At 39.4% G+C, this 16,347-nt stretch overlaps 1 protein-coding gene across 1 annotated transcript in view; it reads right to left on the reverse strand.

Moving 5' to 3' along the window:
- Positions 1 to 27: 27 nt before the first annotated feature.
- Positions 28 to 16,347, reverse strand: part of cdk17 (cyclin dependent kinase 17) — a 60,963-nt gene continuing 44,643 nt past the window's right edge. The window contains exons 5-17 of the mRNA XM_042511359.2: positions 14,364 to 14,489; positions 11,818 to 11,874; positions 11,598 to 11,712; positions 10,601 to 10,695; positions 10,069 to 10,131; positions 8,772 to 8,895; positions 8,477 to 8,597; positions 7,526 to 7,623; positions 7,311 to 7,416; positions 7,019 to 7,061; positions 5,348 to 5,438; positions 5,165 to 5,242; positions 28 to 3,693 (exon numbers count right to left, since the gene is read on the reverse strand). Of these exons, the coding sequence (XP_042367293.1) occupies positions 3,653 to 3,693; positions 5,165 to 5,242; positions 5,348 to 5,438; positions 7,019 to 7,061; positions 7,311 to 7,416; positions 7,526 to 7,623; positions 8,477 to 8,597; positions 8,772 to 8,895; positions 10,069 to 10,131; positions 10,601 to 10,695; positions 11,598 to 11,712; positions 11,818 to 11,874; positions 14,364 to 14,489 (1,158 nt within the window). The 3' untranslated portion in view covers positions 28 to 3,652. The remainder of the gene's footprint in view (positions 3,694 to 5,164; positions 5,243 to 5,347; positions 5,439 to 7,018; positions 7,062 to 7,310; positions 7,417 to 7,525; positions 7,624 to 8,476; positions 8,598 to 8,771; positions 8,896 to 10,068; positions 10,132 to 10,600; positions 10,696 to 11,597; positions 11,713 to 11,817; positions 11,875 to 14,363; positions 14,490 to 16,347) is intronic.

A 16,347-nucleotide genomic window follows, 5' to 3' on the forward strand; every position in this document is an offset into this window, starting at 1 on the left:
CACTCAAAAAACGATTGCTGCACAGACTGTTTATGAAACAGATTAAATTTACTTTCGATGGTTATGAGAAATAAATAGTTCCAGTAAAAAGAGTCACACATCAACTGTTCACCGGCAGCTCAGTGTTTCAGAGAGGTCGAATTTTACAACACAGCAGGCCTTCCATGCATCAGGCACACATACACACGCGCACGCATTCAGACATGTTCACATAAATTCAGGTCATTCATACATTTGAAAAAGTTTTACAGTTTTACAATGATAAATATTTTGCCGTTGCAGCAATCTCCTTTTGTGCATGTCACTGCTGATCATGTCAAAAAACTGCTATTAGCAAAAACACTTTTTTCCAGGTAACACTGAAATAATCCTGCATTCTTATGTTTGATTACAGGGACGTGTGTAGAACATTAAAAAGACTGTGGGATCAATGCTCTGACAGTTCATGTGAAATACAATATCCTCATCTTAAAGCTACTCAGGGAGAAATCACAGGGCGATGGGTCAATGTAATACAGGATGTCTACCATTAATATAATGACTTTTTTTTTCCTGTTAACACAATGATTGTAACATTATTTGAAATTGTACTCTTTATGTTGAGCTTTAATTTATTAAATTACAAGCTCATAATTTATAATTTAATCCCCGTCAAAAGGAAAAGAAATATTCTGTCAGCTTCTGAAATTATGTGTATGTTTACAGGATTATTACACTATTAACTGCAAACTGTGTTAAAGTTAATGTTACTACATTAATGCTCTTGGCTATTGAGTTTAACAAGCATTAGTAGTGCTTTCAGCATTTTTCTAACATTTCTACCCAATCAGTTACTCTAGTGTTGCTCAAATCCTTAAAATCTCAGCAGACAGTAAATGTGAAATTTTCATGTAGATGCTGAGCAAAAGAGCTGCAGTATCTGGATAATCTCCCAAAGATCTTCTCATAATCTTAAATCTGTGACGTTCAATGCATTCCTGGTGTCAGTCATTGCGGAAGCTCCTGCACCGCACTCTATTTTTTTTTAATGTGAGTGTAGAAATCATGATCTCTGCCTTTTCCATGATTAATTTCTCCCTGTGTGACTGTTAAATTCTGAAGCAAAATGGTAGCTGGGGAGCACTTACTCTTTTATTCTGAGGGTCTGACGCTAAAACTTTACATTCACCACAAATCTTTTACAGTTATTTAGAGAAACAGACTTATTCTCTCTCTTCTTGCTGAAAGTTACATGAGAATATCAATACCACACTTGTGTCTGTACAGTAAACCTGTGGCTGGAGCCAGCAGCTGGTTAGCTTAGCTTAGCATAAAAAATAGATACGGGGGAGACCATCGATCTATAAAGAGAACTGGATACAGCGTTGGAGGTCGGCGCCCCATTCATTCATATTAAAGCTGCTTAGTGGCAAATGAAGGCAAATGATTTCAACTGCCACAAATAAAATTACTCTCATTATTGGCCCTGCTTCTGCTCTGTGTGGCCAACAGAGCAGACGCACTTCGGCCAACCGATCAGCTAACTTCCAGTTTAGCACCCTGCTAACTTGGGTGTTTGGGGTAGCAACGCTCCTCTTGACTTTCCAAATGTAATCTGACCGAATGGATTAAATCCCAAAAATGAAACAAGTCATTTTGTCACAACTGATCTTAAAAAAAAGTATCCACTGATTTTTGACAGTTAAAGTCTATGGAAAAAAGTCTTTTTTGGCCACATGGCATCATGTGATGGATGTTATTCCACAGTCTGGCCACTATCAAACTCGGCTTCAAAGCCCAGCAGACTTCCTTGAGGCCAAGGACAAAGAACTATCCTGGTAAGTAACATAATCTGAAGCTCACTACACAACAACATCTAGTTTGTTCAATTCAAATGAAAATCAAAGTTTAGTCTCTGTTTTAAGATAACAGGCTTTCTGTGCTAGCTTACTGTGCAAGTACAAGTGGCAACAATCTCCTCATCTAAGCAAATAAGTATATTTCCCCAATTGTCAAACTTTTCCTTTAAGGTAATTTAACACTTTTTGCTATCACAAAGCTACTGGAAATATCTCAACAAGAAGTGACAACACCCACAGAATAAGAGAAATACTCACTGCCACTAACTAAAACCAGGAATGCACCAGTGCACATTTTCAAAGTGATATCTGGGAGATCTTCCATTTGCTTCAGTCAACATGCAGTAAAAAGAGAGACTTCTCAATCGGCTTCATCTGTAGCATCACCGTCAGTTGCAAACAACACAGCGGGCAGTTCAATCTAAAATTTCAATTTGAAATCTTTTTTTCTGCTTCTTGTGTACAAATGCTGGAGAAAGCAGTGGTCCGACGCCAAGTGGAAAACAACCATTTCGCTTTTGAAAACCCCACCCTGAACCCCGCTATCCCACCCCACCAACCCCCCTCCGAAAAACATGCCACAATGACACTGTTGTTTCACAAGGAGAGGTCAAAGGTCACAGACACAGAGAACACATCTTAATACTGTTGGGTAAACTCGGCCGTGTCAAGGCACGGGTCCCTGATTTAAAAAAACAAACAAAAAAACACACGCTGAAGTGCAAGTAAAAAACAAAGACTGACTGCAGTGAGATCTCTGAATGCACACAGAGCGAGAAAGTGTAGCTTGCATTTGTTTTTTTAAAAAAGCACTCCATTCCTGGCAGTTTTGTGAGGGGTTTTAGGGAAGGCTTGCTGGCTTCCTGTGGGACGTCACGTGACTTCCTATTCAGCTCCGGTATTCCTCCTCTTTCATGCGTGCTTTTCGCTCGTCTTCCCAACTGTTTGCCTCCCCTCCACCTCAGTTTGGTCCCGTTGCTGAGCCAAAATGGTCAAAAGGAACAAAAGAACTGAAAGTTGGTTTCATGTTCTCCCAATCTGATCGGACTCTACGTGTGCTTCTTTAACCCTCGTCTTAAAACTGTTACCACAATCCGCTCACAGTCCTACTTTTTGACCATCAGTGTAACTCCTGAGGCAGCAGGGCCTCTAGAAGAGGAAGTGACAAAAATGTTTTGGAAAATTCATAAAGAGGAATCCAGAAGAACTTTTTTTTTTTCCTCCACCAAGATCATCTTGAGTCTTTCTAAACCTGGAAATGTTGTAGAGTTCAGTCACGGAAGCTCGAAGAAAAACAAAACATTAACTCCAAATATATATAGATATACATATTTATAAAAAAAAAAAAAAATCTGAAGAAACTGAAGCGTTCGGTCTCCAAGCACGACAACAAGAACAACAACTTGGATCACAGCGTCGACATCAACATCAGTGGAATTCTAACTCAAACGAAGCCGGAGAATCGTAGTCAGAAGAAAAACAACAGTAACCTTTCTGACTGCTCAACTGTGCATGGCGTCGAGTTCACATCATGTACACACACATGCACACGCACACACACACACGGTGTGTTAAATACAGACAGTAGTAGTTTAGCAGCAAAAAATTCAACCTCACCCCCCCCAATAAATAAACACAGTCTCCAAATAGATTCAACCCAGAGTCACTCGCTCAGAAGGGTGTGTGTGCGTGTTTATGTGTGTGTGTGCAGGTACTAGGGAGAGAGGGTCACTCCGAGGGGAGGTGGGCTCATGCGAGAGGTTAGTGGGAAGTGATGATGAAGTTGGGCAGTCCTCCATCCTCTTCATCAGACATTAGAAGAGCATGCTCTGCCTCCTGTTGATCTTGCCGTTACCTGTAAGAAAAGGAAAAACTCTGAAAATACAATACCCATAATGCTTTTGCTTTAGATGCCATATGCAGCTTTCAGTTCAAAGGGGCACCACCAATGTTACAAGCTTGAGTACGACTCTACCTGTGAAAACAGTTGCATTATGTCTGCTGTAGTTCTGGAGGGACTGGGGGGAAAAAACCCGAATGATGTCATCGGGGTTATCTGGGTTTTTGCTTGACACTTAAAAATGTTTTTACAAAGAGTGTGCAAACCAGAGGTAGGTGGTTTTCAAGAACTGAGTCCAGTGTGAATCCAGCGTAAGTAGCCAGGGAGAATAGAAAAACTCATAACGCTACTGCTGCAGAGTTACATTATAGGAAATGTATGTTTTGAAGTTTGACCTACACTATGAACTATAAGTTAGGATATTTCTGCTTCTGCTGCTTCAGTTTGGACCAATTTTTAATCAATCAGTCTCCTGTGAACCCCCTTGTGAACTATTATAATGATTTTCTGTTCATACTTGCATTTTGGGTTTAAATTACAACCAATTTATATGCTTCAATATAAAAAAAAAACCCTACTATTTTTCTTATACTGTCTGCATCTTTCTCTGTAAGACCCCCACACAAAAAAGCCCATCTGCTCTGATTGGTCAGTGTTTACGGGTCTTCATATCTTAGCATCTAGGGCACTGTCATTGTAGCCAGGGAAATGACTGTTTCTGATTATAGCGACACTTTCTACCATTACAATTATATAGTAAAATCTTCGAAACCAAATTCTTTATAACCGAATATGTTCCATCTGGAATATGATACGAAATCATCAAGAAATTTATAACATTAGCAACCAAGATTACGTTTCCCCTCACGTTAGCATGTAGCTACATGTAATAATGTACTTGCAGCCAGTACTGTGTGTAGTGGCACTTTCTGCCGTGAAAAATGATCAATTTAAGCTTCTGAACAAGACTGGACATGATCCAGCAGGAGTGTGATCTGAAATTGGGGAGCAATTAATAAAATCAGCAACCAAGATTATGTTTTCTCTGATGTTAGCGAGTAGCTACATGTATCAATGTGCTTGCAGCCAGTAATGACTGTGTTTGGCTGCACTTTCTGCAATTAAATATTAACAATGAAAGCTCCAATTGCGGAGCAATTAATAAAATTGCCAACAAAGATAACATGTTTCCCTGATGTTAACACATAGCTACATGTAGCAGTTTTATCTACATGTGCTGAGAGCAAATGACCATAAGAAGAATATCACAACCTGATAAAAAAGAAAACGTTAGAGCCCAAGATTCAGAACATACATTCAAGTCATTATTTAAAATTGTGGCCACATTTAATATGAATATCTGATAATGTAATATTTTATATATGACAGAAATTAAGGAAAAGCATAAAAGGTTCCCTTTAATCACTCGAGTGCCTTTAACTGTTATTTTATGTACTTTCTGATAATTGCTGTGTTCCCCACCCACCTGTGTCTGGGTACGAGGAGTTCCTGTAGCCAGGGTCCCTCTGCAGCTGCACTTCTTTTAATGTGAATATTGATACACCTACAACAGAGAGGAGCTTCAGTCTACAGCAAAACAGCAGGAAAGTAGAAAAAGAGACGAAAAGATAGACAGGCCGCAGCTTTATTTAGCTGTGTGCGCGCTCACTCTCAGGCAGTGTGTGAACTCTCATCCCGAGCTGCCTGAAGTGGGGATGTTTCATCGCCTCTTCAGCTGAAGTCCTCTTCTTTGATTCATACTGCGGGGGCAGAAACAGGAAATATCAGCCATCCCGTGATTTTAGCAGATTACACTGTGGCTGTCTGCAATCAGTGATTCACTCCCATAAACTGAGACGAACTGAAACACATTAGAACTATGATTGGGAAAACGGTGATGGTACTACGCCTCCTGCTGTCTGCAACAGGTACTGAGGGAATGCATTTCCAAATAAAATGTGATGATGAAGAGAGAGATAATGGATAATAATTTTAAGAGGTTGTACAATTCAAGTATTTGCTGTCTTGTAATTGTTTATCCGTTATTGACTTTTCTTGTCACATGACCAAAAGTTCACATTTAGGCCATGTGATGACATCTATACCAGCTCCATTAACTGAATGACAACTGTGAGATGTGGTTGAAAACTCAGAAAGCCAGTTAATCGACCTAAACCTCAAATTGCTTGATTGATTCTCAAAGGACGTTGAAAAAATAGACAATACACACACTTTAAAAATCAATCAAGCAATTTGGATTTTAGTGCAGCATGTTTATTTTTCAACAATACAACTAATACTTCTTACAATAATGATATAAAGCAGTGAGTCCGGGCCGCGCATTTTGACAAGGAAGGAGGAGGAAGAGAAGGACGATTAAAAAAAGAAGAGGAAATGCAGGAGGAGGATCCACTATGTAAGTTAAAATATTGTCAAACATTCAGTTTTTAAGATACTGTTCTGAAATTTCCCAAACTATTTCTACTATGAGATCAAAATTTTGTCCTCTTTTCATGAACACTGGAGATTCATTTAGTGTGATTTTGCATTGGCTGTTTACAGTAATGTGTACTCTACAAACTTTTGATGCACTGTGGGCTCAATTTTTGACATTTCAAAAGTCTGTCTGGATCATTTGTGGAGGACAGTCTGATGCTGTGTAACCAGTTGTCAACTGAGCAAAAAAATGTAGGAACAGATAAGTTTCGTTAATTTAACAGTCACTGTGCAAAACAGAGTAATGGACTTTGTATGATGGAATTCCTGCAGCTAGAAGCATCTGATCATTTCTGCTCACTTAGTGCTAGATTTTGGTGAAAGTTGCAAAATCATAGCATGAATAATACGACTAATTAAAAAAAGAAACAATATTCAAAGTTTTACATTTTAAAGTTTTGCTGTAGCACCGCCATCAGGACTATTAGCCTGCAATTTTAGGTGAGGAACTCTGGAAAAGGACTGGACCCATGAGCAAAATTTTGTTCATGTTCATGCGTGGAAAGGCAGATTATATGGTAGGAGAATTACATTGGCAAAAAACAAAAAACTGAGCTCCTTCCCATTAATGATGTGCTTAAGTTACTTTTATGTATGATAATGTTTGAAATTTTAAAACAACACTAAAAAGTGAATAAAAATAACACAATTCTGCATTTGAAGAAATGGTTATCAAACTTTTTAAGTTTATAAGTTTAATACCTGCTATGTTTTATAAATTATTATTAGTTTAAAAATTCACTTCAAGAAAAGGGGGGGGGGGTCGGGACATCAGGTGCGAAATAAGCTTAATAAATACGTTAGGAGTGAATTGCATTCTGGGTAATGTGCAGGAAACACTCACTCTGAGGAAAGCCAGCAGCAGCTCGATGCCTTCGCCATCCAGCCTAGAGGAGACAAAAGGAAGAGGGACAGTAAGCTGCAGCAAGGGCTGATGGGATTGTGTGGACTCATGGGAGGAAGGAAGTGGACGGGTGTCTGTGAATTGTTCCACAGGATTTCCTGCCCGCGGCACACATATACGAATACACCATTACTGTATAAATGCAAAGGGGGCTGCGAAAAAATAATCATGGATGCAAAAAAACAAACAAAACACAAAACAAGGTGCAGACCCACACACTCAGACACAGTACCTGGGAGCGTGGTTGATTAACGGCTGTGGTTTGTATTTAGGGAAGTTGTAGGATTTAAACTCATCAATGGAGGAGATTCCCGGCCAGTTCTCCTCTGTGGGCGTGCCTGAAGTCACAGAATCACAGCCACTCAGATATTTTGCCAGGTTCTGTTCAATATGTGTGGTGAGACATTAGTGTTACTGTGGTAATCTGGCCTGGTGGGAGTCACTCACCGAGTAACCTGAAGATGAGGTGGAGCTCGTCCTCCACGGTGGAGCCGGGAAACAGCGGCCGACCTGCAGCCATCTCATAGAAAATACACCCAACACCCCTGCAGACACACAACCACAGAGTAGTTTCATTTTAAGGGGTGCAACTTAAGATTATCTTTTTTAATATTATTATTAATCAGACTAAATGTCTCGTCGTCTGTTCCAGAGTTATGGTGTTGAGTTATGGCCCGAAAGGTTTTTCTATAGAAAACTATGATATTACAGTGAACTTGACCTTTGGGATGGAAAATGTCATGAAGTCATCATTTTATCACAGTGGACCTTTGTGTAAAATTTTGCCATCATTAGCATATGAATTCTTGAATTCACCGAAAGAGTGACCGAAATACAGTCAGTGTATAGTTGAGTCCGACTAAATGTTTGTGCGAAATTTGAAGAAAGAAAAACAAACCCTCAAGGCACCCTCAAAAAAATGAATCCGAAGAGGTCACAGTGAACCTTGACGTTTGACCACCAAATTCTAATCAGTTTATTGTTGAGTCCAAGTGGAAATTTTTGCCAAAACTGAAGAAATTCCTTCAAGGTGTTCTTGAAGTATGACGTTCACAAAAGTGAGGCGGATGCAAGGTCACAGCGTCCTTTACCTTCAACCATCAAATTCCAATCACTTCATCTTTGAGTCTTTGTGAACGTTTGTGCCAAATTTAAAGAAATTTCCTCAAGGCATTCTTGAGCTATTGTTTTTATGAGACTGGAACAAACAACCTGAAAACATAATGCTATCGCCTGCACTGAGGCATAATGACAAAAACTGTGTAGTAAATATATTTGGTGTTTTTACTTGATAAATGACTCAAATTATTGAATGAGCATCACAAATATTATTTTTCTTTGATCAGCACTAGTCCAGTATTGGTAGCATGAGCAGCAGTGTACTTGTTAGGCTCTTACCACATGTCGATCTGTGTTGAATACTCAGAGGATCCCAGTAGAACATCAGGGGGCCGGTACCAGAGAGTCACCACCTCGTTGGAGTAGGTTTTTGTCGGCACAGACTTGGCCCTCGCTAGACCTGCCACCCCACCAAAGACATAAGCAGACATTAGAATTGTTTACACACGGAAGTGACATTACTGAATTTACTGCAACATATTTTTTGTCTGTTTTACAACAACAGGATTACTGCTGCTCTTTCATTCTCCCCAGCGCTAAAGAAAATATCAGCTGCTGCTGTGGTTCCTCTCACCGAAATCAGCTAGTTTGAGTTCTCCTCTCTCGTTGATAAGGAGGTTCTGGGGCTTCAGGTCCCTGTGGAGAACTTTCCTCTTGTGACAATACGACAGCCCTCGCAAAATCTGGAACAGGAAGATCTGGAAAGATATGTGTAAAAAACACAATGTGATTAATATGTCTTATCTTGTAAAAAGTGCATTCCATACTGTATAAGCAAAACTTTTTTTGTCTCCGCGCCGTCAATAGCTGTGGCCGGAAGCGCCATGCGATTTCAAGAACGTCCTGAGGGAGTTTTCTTCAAATTTGACACAAACGTCCACTTGGACTTATCTGATTAGATTTTTTGGTCAAAGGTCAAGGTCACTGTGACCTTGTGTCTGTCACATTCTCATAAATGCATGATCTAACAAGGAGTTTATTTAAATTTAGCACCAACTTCCACTTGGATTCGAGGATAAAATGTTTTGAATGTGGTGGTTGAACATCAAAGGTCAAGGTCACTTTGAAACCACAAAATATGTATTTAGCCATAAATCAAGAATTCATACAGTAATTTTGACAAAACTTGCAACTGCAACTTCAGTGGTTTGTGGGGGGTACAACTGCAAAGCGGTAATTCTAGTTTTTTCCATTATTAGTCTAAATTTCCCGATTTTAAGATGGGGTGTGCAAAAGAAATGTGCTAAAGAGACTTTAGTCCTGAAAGTCCCTGTGACTATTTGGTCAAAGGACCATTCAAAAGTCCAACTATGTATTGAAAATTGGTCCTGCAAAACACAGTGCAGTGTCATTTCTATTGAACAAAATTTTTAAAAAAGCAGGGCTGAAGTATGGTTTACACATGCCACAGTGTCCCCAGCGTGAGGTTCACGTGTCAAAAATGATGTCATCTTGTCTTTCACACCGAGCACAAAGGCTCCCACAGTTGTCATGCAACACTGAATTTTCATAACTAGGTGCCAACTGCCAAGGCGGAAAAGAATAATTTTTCCCTTGGAGGTAAGCAACAGTGATTACTGCAGTACACAAATGCAGTGTTTGGCGGTATGTCTGTGTTTAATACTGTTGGCAGGCATTCTTCCGTTCACACTCATTGATTTCTTGCTTATTTACAGAACATTTTGTTTCTCTACCCCTTTGCATTTGGATCAATGAACAGCGCATCTCTGTGCATGCTCATAGTGCCTTACGTGAGTATAAACAAAACTTGAGAAGATCAATGTTTGTTTTTTACAGCAACGGAAAATAGCTTCACAAAGTAAAAAGGGCCAAATACAAATTTAATCAGGAAGAGTAAGATATGTCCTCACCTTCACATTGTGCATGCTCATTATGTTTCCACAGTCATCCATGTACTGCTTCAGGTCCTTATCCTACCGGAAGAGATGATACCATCAGACAGGAAGCAGAACCAGTGAAACCCAGAGATTTCTATTTCATGCACATTTCACTTCGTCTTTTATCAATATGCTATTTCACACATCCTGTTGATGCAGCATATTTCCTCATAAAGCAATAATCTGTGTTAATGTTTCTGCTCATTTCCTACATTCCCTTCCTGTTTGACATCACCATCGACCCTTTCCCATCTGTAAGCTACAGAGTTATTTGCCTTTTGTTGTTCCAGAATATGCAAAAGTAATGACAACTACCTGATATTGTTCTTATATAATTTGCCATATCCTGAAAACTTCTCATCCACTCTAATAAATTAGCATTATAGACCTCACTGTTTTCCATATCTTTTTTAATTCAAGAGGAGTAAATTTACCTGGGAGGGTTGGCAAAAGTGAAAAAACAAATCATTACGCATGGATAACATGGGGAAGTAGTGAGTCTTACCAGGTACTCGAATACGAGTGTGAGGCTCTTGTCAGTGTGGACGATGTCGTGAAGTGTCACGATGTTGGCGTGTTTGAGGTCCTTCAGTAACGACACTACAGAAACAAAGACAAATAGGTGCAACACAAAGAGAGACACGTTACACTCTTAATTACCAAATGCCCAATGACTCAAATCTAAACTACATATACTGTCATGTGGTTGTATACCTCTGTGCACCAGTTAAGTTACCCTTATAGTTTACATCCATGTCTGTGAAAACGTAGATGCTTCACACACTCCTTCCTCTCTGCAGCACAGAAGATCTATACAGTTGGCACAGTTTCAAGGTGGGCACCAAAGGTTCTCAAGTTATGGCCACAAAGATGTTTTTTTTACGTCACCGTGACCTTGGCCTTGGCCTTGTCTTTTGACAACCAGATTTTAAGCAGTTCATTCTGGAGTCCAAGTGGACGTTGGTGCCAAATTTAAGTAAACTCTTTCAAGGGCATCTTCAAATATTGCATTCACGAAAATGAGAAAGTCCCTCAAGGTGTTTTTGAGATATTTCCTTCACAAGAATGAGATGAATGCACAGTCACTGCGACGTTGACCTTTTACCATGAAAATCGAATCAGCTCATTTTTTTTGCATTTACTTGAACGTTTGAGAGAAATTTGAAAGTGGCAGACAAGGTCACAGGGTCCTTGAACTTTAACCTATGACCACCAAAATCTAATCAGATTCATTGTTGAGTCAAAGTGTAGAATTCATAGAAATTCCCTTGAGGCGTTATTGAGATATCGTGTTAACAATAATGTGCTGGACGAACGGAAGGACAACCCAAAAACATAATGCCTCCGGGCCTTGGCTATCTCCGGTACAGAAGCATAAAAAGGATGTAATATACAAATTTATATTTTTATTTCTGGAAAGGCATGATTTGTTTAAATTGATGTGTAGAATTAATTGAAGTTCAAGCTCCAGTGTAACAATTTTGGAGACAAAAGCACATTACCTTCTCTGATGGCAGTGCATGGCGCTCCCTCCTCATGCTCCAGCCGGATCTCCTTCAGTGCCACCAGGTTGTCCGTCAGCTTACTGCGTCCTTTAAATACTGTGGCGTAGGTTCCCTGAATAAAACATACAACACTGGTTTACTATTACTGATTTAAAGTGAACTGTGAAACCCATTTCCTTTATTAACAGTGTCACATAGGATTTCAGCAATTCCTCACCTCTCCCAATTTGTCCAGCTTAATGTATGTCTCCAACTTGCCAAAACCAATCTCCGACTGAGAAAAAAACAGAAGCCAAAGTGAGAACTAAGCACAGATTATGTTAAGGGGCCACTGATAAATCTCATTTTTGACACGCTAACCCGCTCAATCTGTGATTTAACTGTTCCTGCAAAACCAGAATAAAGCTCATAAACGGATTTGCGAGATTTTTTTATTCAGGGAGTGAAGCTTCCACAAATCTTTAGATACCTCTTTATATGAACTAAAAATGTAACAAATGAATGTATTGTAATCCGGGTAATCTTCTGACTATTGGTGTAGAAACTGTTCTCTGTGCCTGATGGATTTCTCTGTGTATGAGTGTTGAACAGACTTCCTTGCTTTTTGTTTCAGGACTGACACGAAAACATGACACTCAATATTTTAGATCAGATGCTTTAAAACTGTGTGACACTTGAGCTACTTAACATCCTGTCTCACCTAATTGCAGCAATTAGCTTCAAAAGTACCAACTCTTAGAATAACTCTGTCATATCCTTAACTCAGACATGATACCCGTATTTTTAGATATAGTTTGACTTGCACTTTGGGAGAATATCTTTGATGTCCTTCATGAATAAACATCCATAAGGCCGCTTAGAAATCATAGGAAAAAAGATGCTCCTTAAAAGAACTTGTCTGAGAATCATCACGTTTTTAGTTTTCTTCAGCATCAAAGTAATCTAGTGTTTGTCTGTACATTCATGGGTACACTGCTAACAGGAAATGCTACTGGATTATTTGTCATAATGTAGATTTTGTTAGTGTCAGAATTTGAAAATCCCTATAAAAGGTCAATGAAAATATTTCTTCTATCATTCCTCACTGTAGCTGCTGGGAAAAATCATAAAGGAACACTTCAGCCCAGTTACTCACCCTGTATTGCAACGAAATTTGTGAAGAAAACTTTTTCTCTCATGCCTCCAAGGTGAACAGTATCGAAAAACAGAGACAGTTTTTGATGAATTGAAGTCATTGGGGTCCAGTAAAACTTTCTCAAAACATCTGTTTACAAACTCTTACACAACTCCTGCAGTATAATCCAAGTCTTCACAAATGCACAGTTCCTTCTGAAAGGGAACTAAATGAAAATGAAACGTATCACTGCTCTTTTCAAAGCCAGACTCCATTGACAAAATCAGTAATTTGACCTTGATGAACACAAAAGCTGCTGGTCTACCGCTCTGGTGAATCTGAACTAACCCTTTAAACTTAAAAGTCACACAATAACACAAACAAACTAACTGACTGAGGCAGCAGTAGACAGCAGCTCCCATGTTCAGCCAGGTAAAATTCCTGTTTTTGTCAAGACTGGCTTTGAAGAGACGATAGATAAGTGTCATTCTTAGTTCAGTTCCCCGTTGAAATGCACAAGTTGTGTAAGAAGATGTTTTATTTTAAACATATTTTTAAGTAAAAAGATGTTTTGATACAGTTTTGCTGTTGTTAAACAATGCCCCCTTCTACTGCAATTCGTAAAAAAAATTCTCCATTTTTGGAAGTTTAGTTCACTGCAGACAAGCAAGAACAACAATGTTTTCCTTAAAAAATCAGCATTACACAGGGAGAGTAATAAGGCTCATTTACACTGCCTGTTCAAGGTGGGAATATCACACCGTTAATGTGGCCTTGCTGTTCTGCATATGCAGTCTGATGATGGAAAGGGGGGACAGAGTGGTTTCGCCTCTGAACCAGGAATGGAGGTAGTAACAATGCAATGTTAAGTCGGACAAACCATGGGCTGCACAGGTTTGACGTTTTCACAAGGTATTTATGTGTACGTCCCACCAGGGTACATTTAAAAAGCAGCTGTTAGCATAGCAGCTAATACAAAGAAGATGAACAGCAGCCATAAATGTCTGCAAACAGGGAAAACAATGACAACTGGGAGCTCCTTACGTTCCGAGCAGAGGACGAGATCAGCCGCCATGTAACAGAGATGATAAATGATTGTGATTGATGTGTTATATAATGGTTGTGGTTTAGAAAGTGCTGCCAACGCATGTGTTATGTCAAGCTAGGGGCGCACTCTTGTGTTAAACATCATGCCCGTAATGCCTATAGCCTGCATATGAAGATGGAAAAGTAGGAAAAGTGCAGGGGCGGTATAAAGGGGGACTTCGTTGCAGCCCTTTAGTGTGATCTATGTGTAAAAGTGGCTACTGATATAAGGATAAGGAAAATAACAATACATTAAAGCACTAAAAGGATAAGAAATGCAGCAATTTTTACCTTTAAAAAGAATTTTAAAACGGTGTCCACTTTGCTCTTAAAATACCTTTCGTAAGCTTATGTGCCACTGTTTGCCAGCTTCTGATATACATAAAACCTCCATGTCAGAGGCTCAGGCTCAGTTTTATGATCTAATTTGATGGCAAGAGGTGACACTCGTGACTCCAGATTAACCCATCCTGGTCTCACACCGGGCCAGTTGCCATGGTAACCTGCACAGAGGGAGTCTGCACCTCAAGGCAATAAAAAAGGTAGCACACACAGACACTGACCAGCGAGGCTCTGCGGGAGCGGCGGCTGAGCGGCTGGTCGAAGGGCGGGCTGCTGAGCTGCAGCTTCTCCAGGTAACCGTCGGGAATTCGGATGTCTGCAGGCAGCGACAAGCGCTTGTTGAGGTCCTAGAACACACATATTAAAAAAAAAGTTTTAAACATTTTGAGTTGAAAGTTGCGCTTATACTTTGACATTCCTTTAGAGGAGTGAGGGTTTCTTTAGGTTAGGAGTTTTGCACCTTTGTAAAAGAAGCTGAATATGTAAAATCAAAAACATCAATAAACCAAATGCAAGCAACTCATGTTTCTAAACATCACACTGTCAGTAAACAACTAAGCTCTCCAGTACAATTCAATTGTGTATTATTATTGTACTTCCTTTTACATATATTTTGTGTTTTAATTATCCTTTTTTTTCTCTTTTTTGGTTTGTTTTACTATAGATTAATATGTTTATCTATTTGCTATTTTCTGTTTCTGTTTTTTTTTTACTGTTCTACAAACATATAAACAATAAAAATCTTTTGGTCATTAAAAAGACAAAAACATCACACTGTAAGTTAACCATAAGAGCTTTGATGAAACCTGCTCACATCATAGCACATGATGAGAAAATATACTGCGACATGCCTTGTGTCTATAGGTAATATGGGACATGTTTAAACAGCAAGACAATGCAAGATACTGAGTCCACCCACCCACCCACCTACACAAACACACACGCACACACAAGGCCTGAAATAACTCGCTCTCATCTCCTCCTACTCCCGGAGAGAGAAGACAGAGATCAGGTCGATCACCATCTTATGGAGGGTGAAAATAAGAGGCGGCGTGTTGAAGCGTGACTGCCGCTGAACAGCCAGACCTTTACAAGCCAAAATCAGATTGCCATTATGAAAAAACACAACAGCGAGAAAACCAGGCAATAATAAAAACAAATCATATGTGTATTTATTAATGTCTATAGCTCATACTTTCAGTCTGTATTCACACCGCAGGCTGTCAGTGTTAATATCTCACTGGGCTCTTATCTTGTTGTTGATGATCATATCTATTCTCGGATCAACACCAAGACCAAATCTGATGGCAATGAGCTGATATAATACTGACTGATGTGGGAACAAACAAAAGTGAGTGGAGCAAAAATACAGCGAGACAAGATGTCACATCTGCTTGCTTCTTGTGCGCGCTTTTAAGTTTGGCCTCTCCACAAATACCATCGGCTCATCCGCTCTCATTTCATTACAGCAGCAGTGCTTTGTCCTTTATGACAACGCTGCTCACAGAGGATGTATTGTGACAACTGAGAGTTCAAAACAAAATCTGCGGCTCTGTGGAGAGCATATCGGTGTCTCGAAGAGGGCTGGTATTATATAACGCCACTCCGTGCTGCTTTCTCTCCGATGTAAACTGGTGTCTTCAAACTGAAATGTCAGTCTGTAACAGATTTTGTGTGTCCTCTCAGCTTTTCATCTATTTTTATGAAATGTGCTGTAGATTCATATTCACTCAGTTTGTGAAGCACTTTGTCAGCCTGGTTTAACCAAATTGTTGCAAATCTAAACACCTGCGTATAGTGTTGAAAGAATTCATTGATCAGTCAGTTAACAGAAAATCAGTTTCTAACAAATTGCTAATTATTACTGTTATACTTTTTAAAAAATAATTGTTTGCTTGTTTATTGTTTATTTATGAAAACACAAAAGTTCTGCCTGTGTAGTTTCTACTTGGTGCATGTCTACAACTGCATGATAATCTTGCTGTGACTACAAAAAAAGCCCATCCTACTCTGATAATATTCGTGATAGGACTATCACTACCAAATCTACCGCTTGTACATATATACTGTAAAACACATTCAGCACAGTGAACCAAAGAATACAGTACAATGTGACAATGCCCAGAGGTGGAGTCTTTCTTGTCTAAAGAGGCTTTTCTGATGGGATGTGTGATTGGAATTGACAAACCTTGTACTCTGACAATT

This window comes from Plectropomus leopardus, chromosome 22 (genome assembly GCF_026936395.1).
Source record: "Plectropomus leopardus strain MGB_pleo_1.0 chromosome 22, ASM2693639v1, whole genome shotgun sequence".
In the NCBI taxonomy this organism is placed as follows: Eukaryota; Metazoa; Chordata; class Actinopteri; order Perciformes; family Serranidae; genus Plectropomus; species Plectropomus leopardus.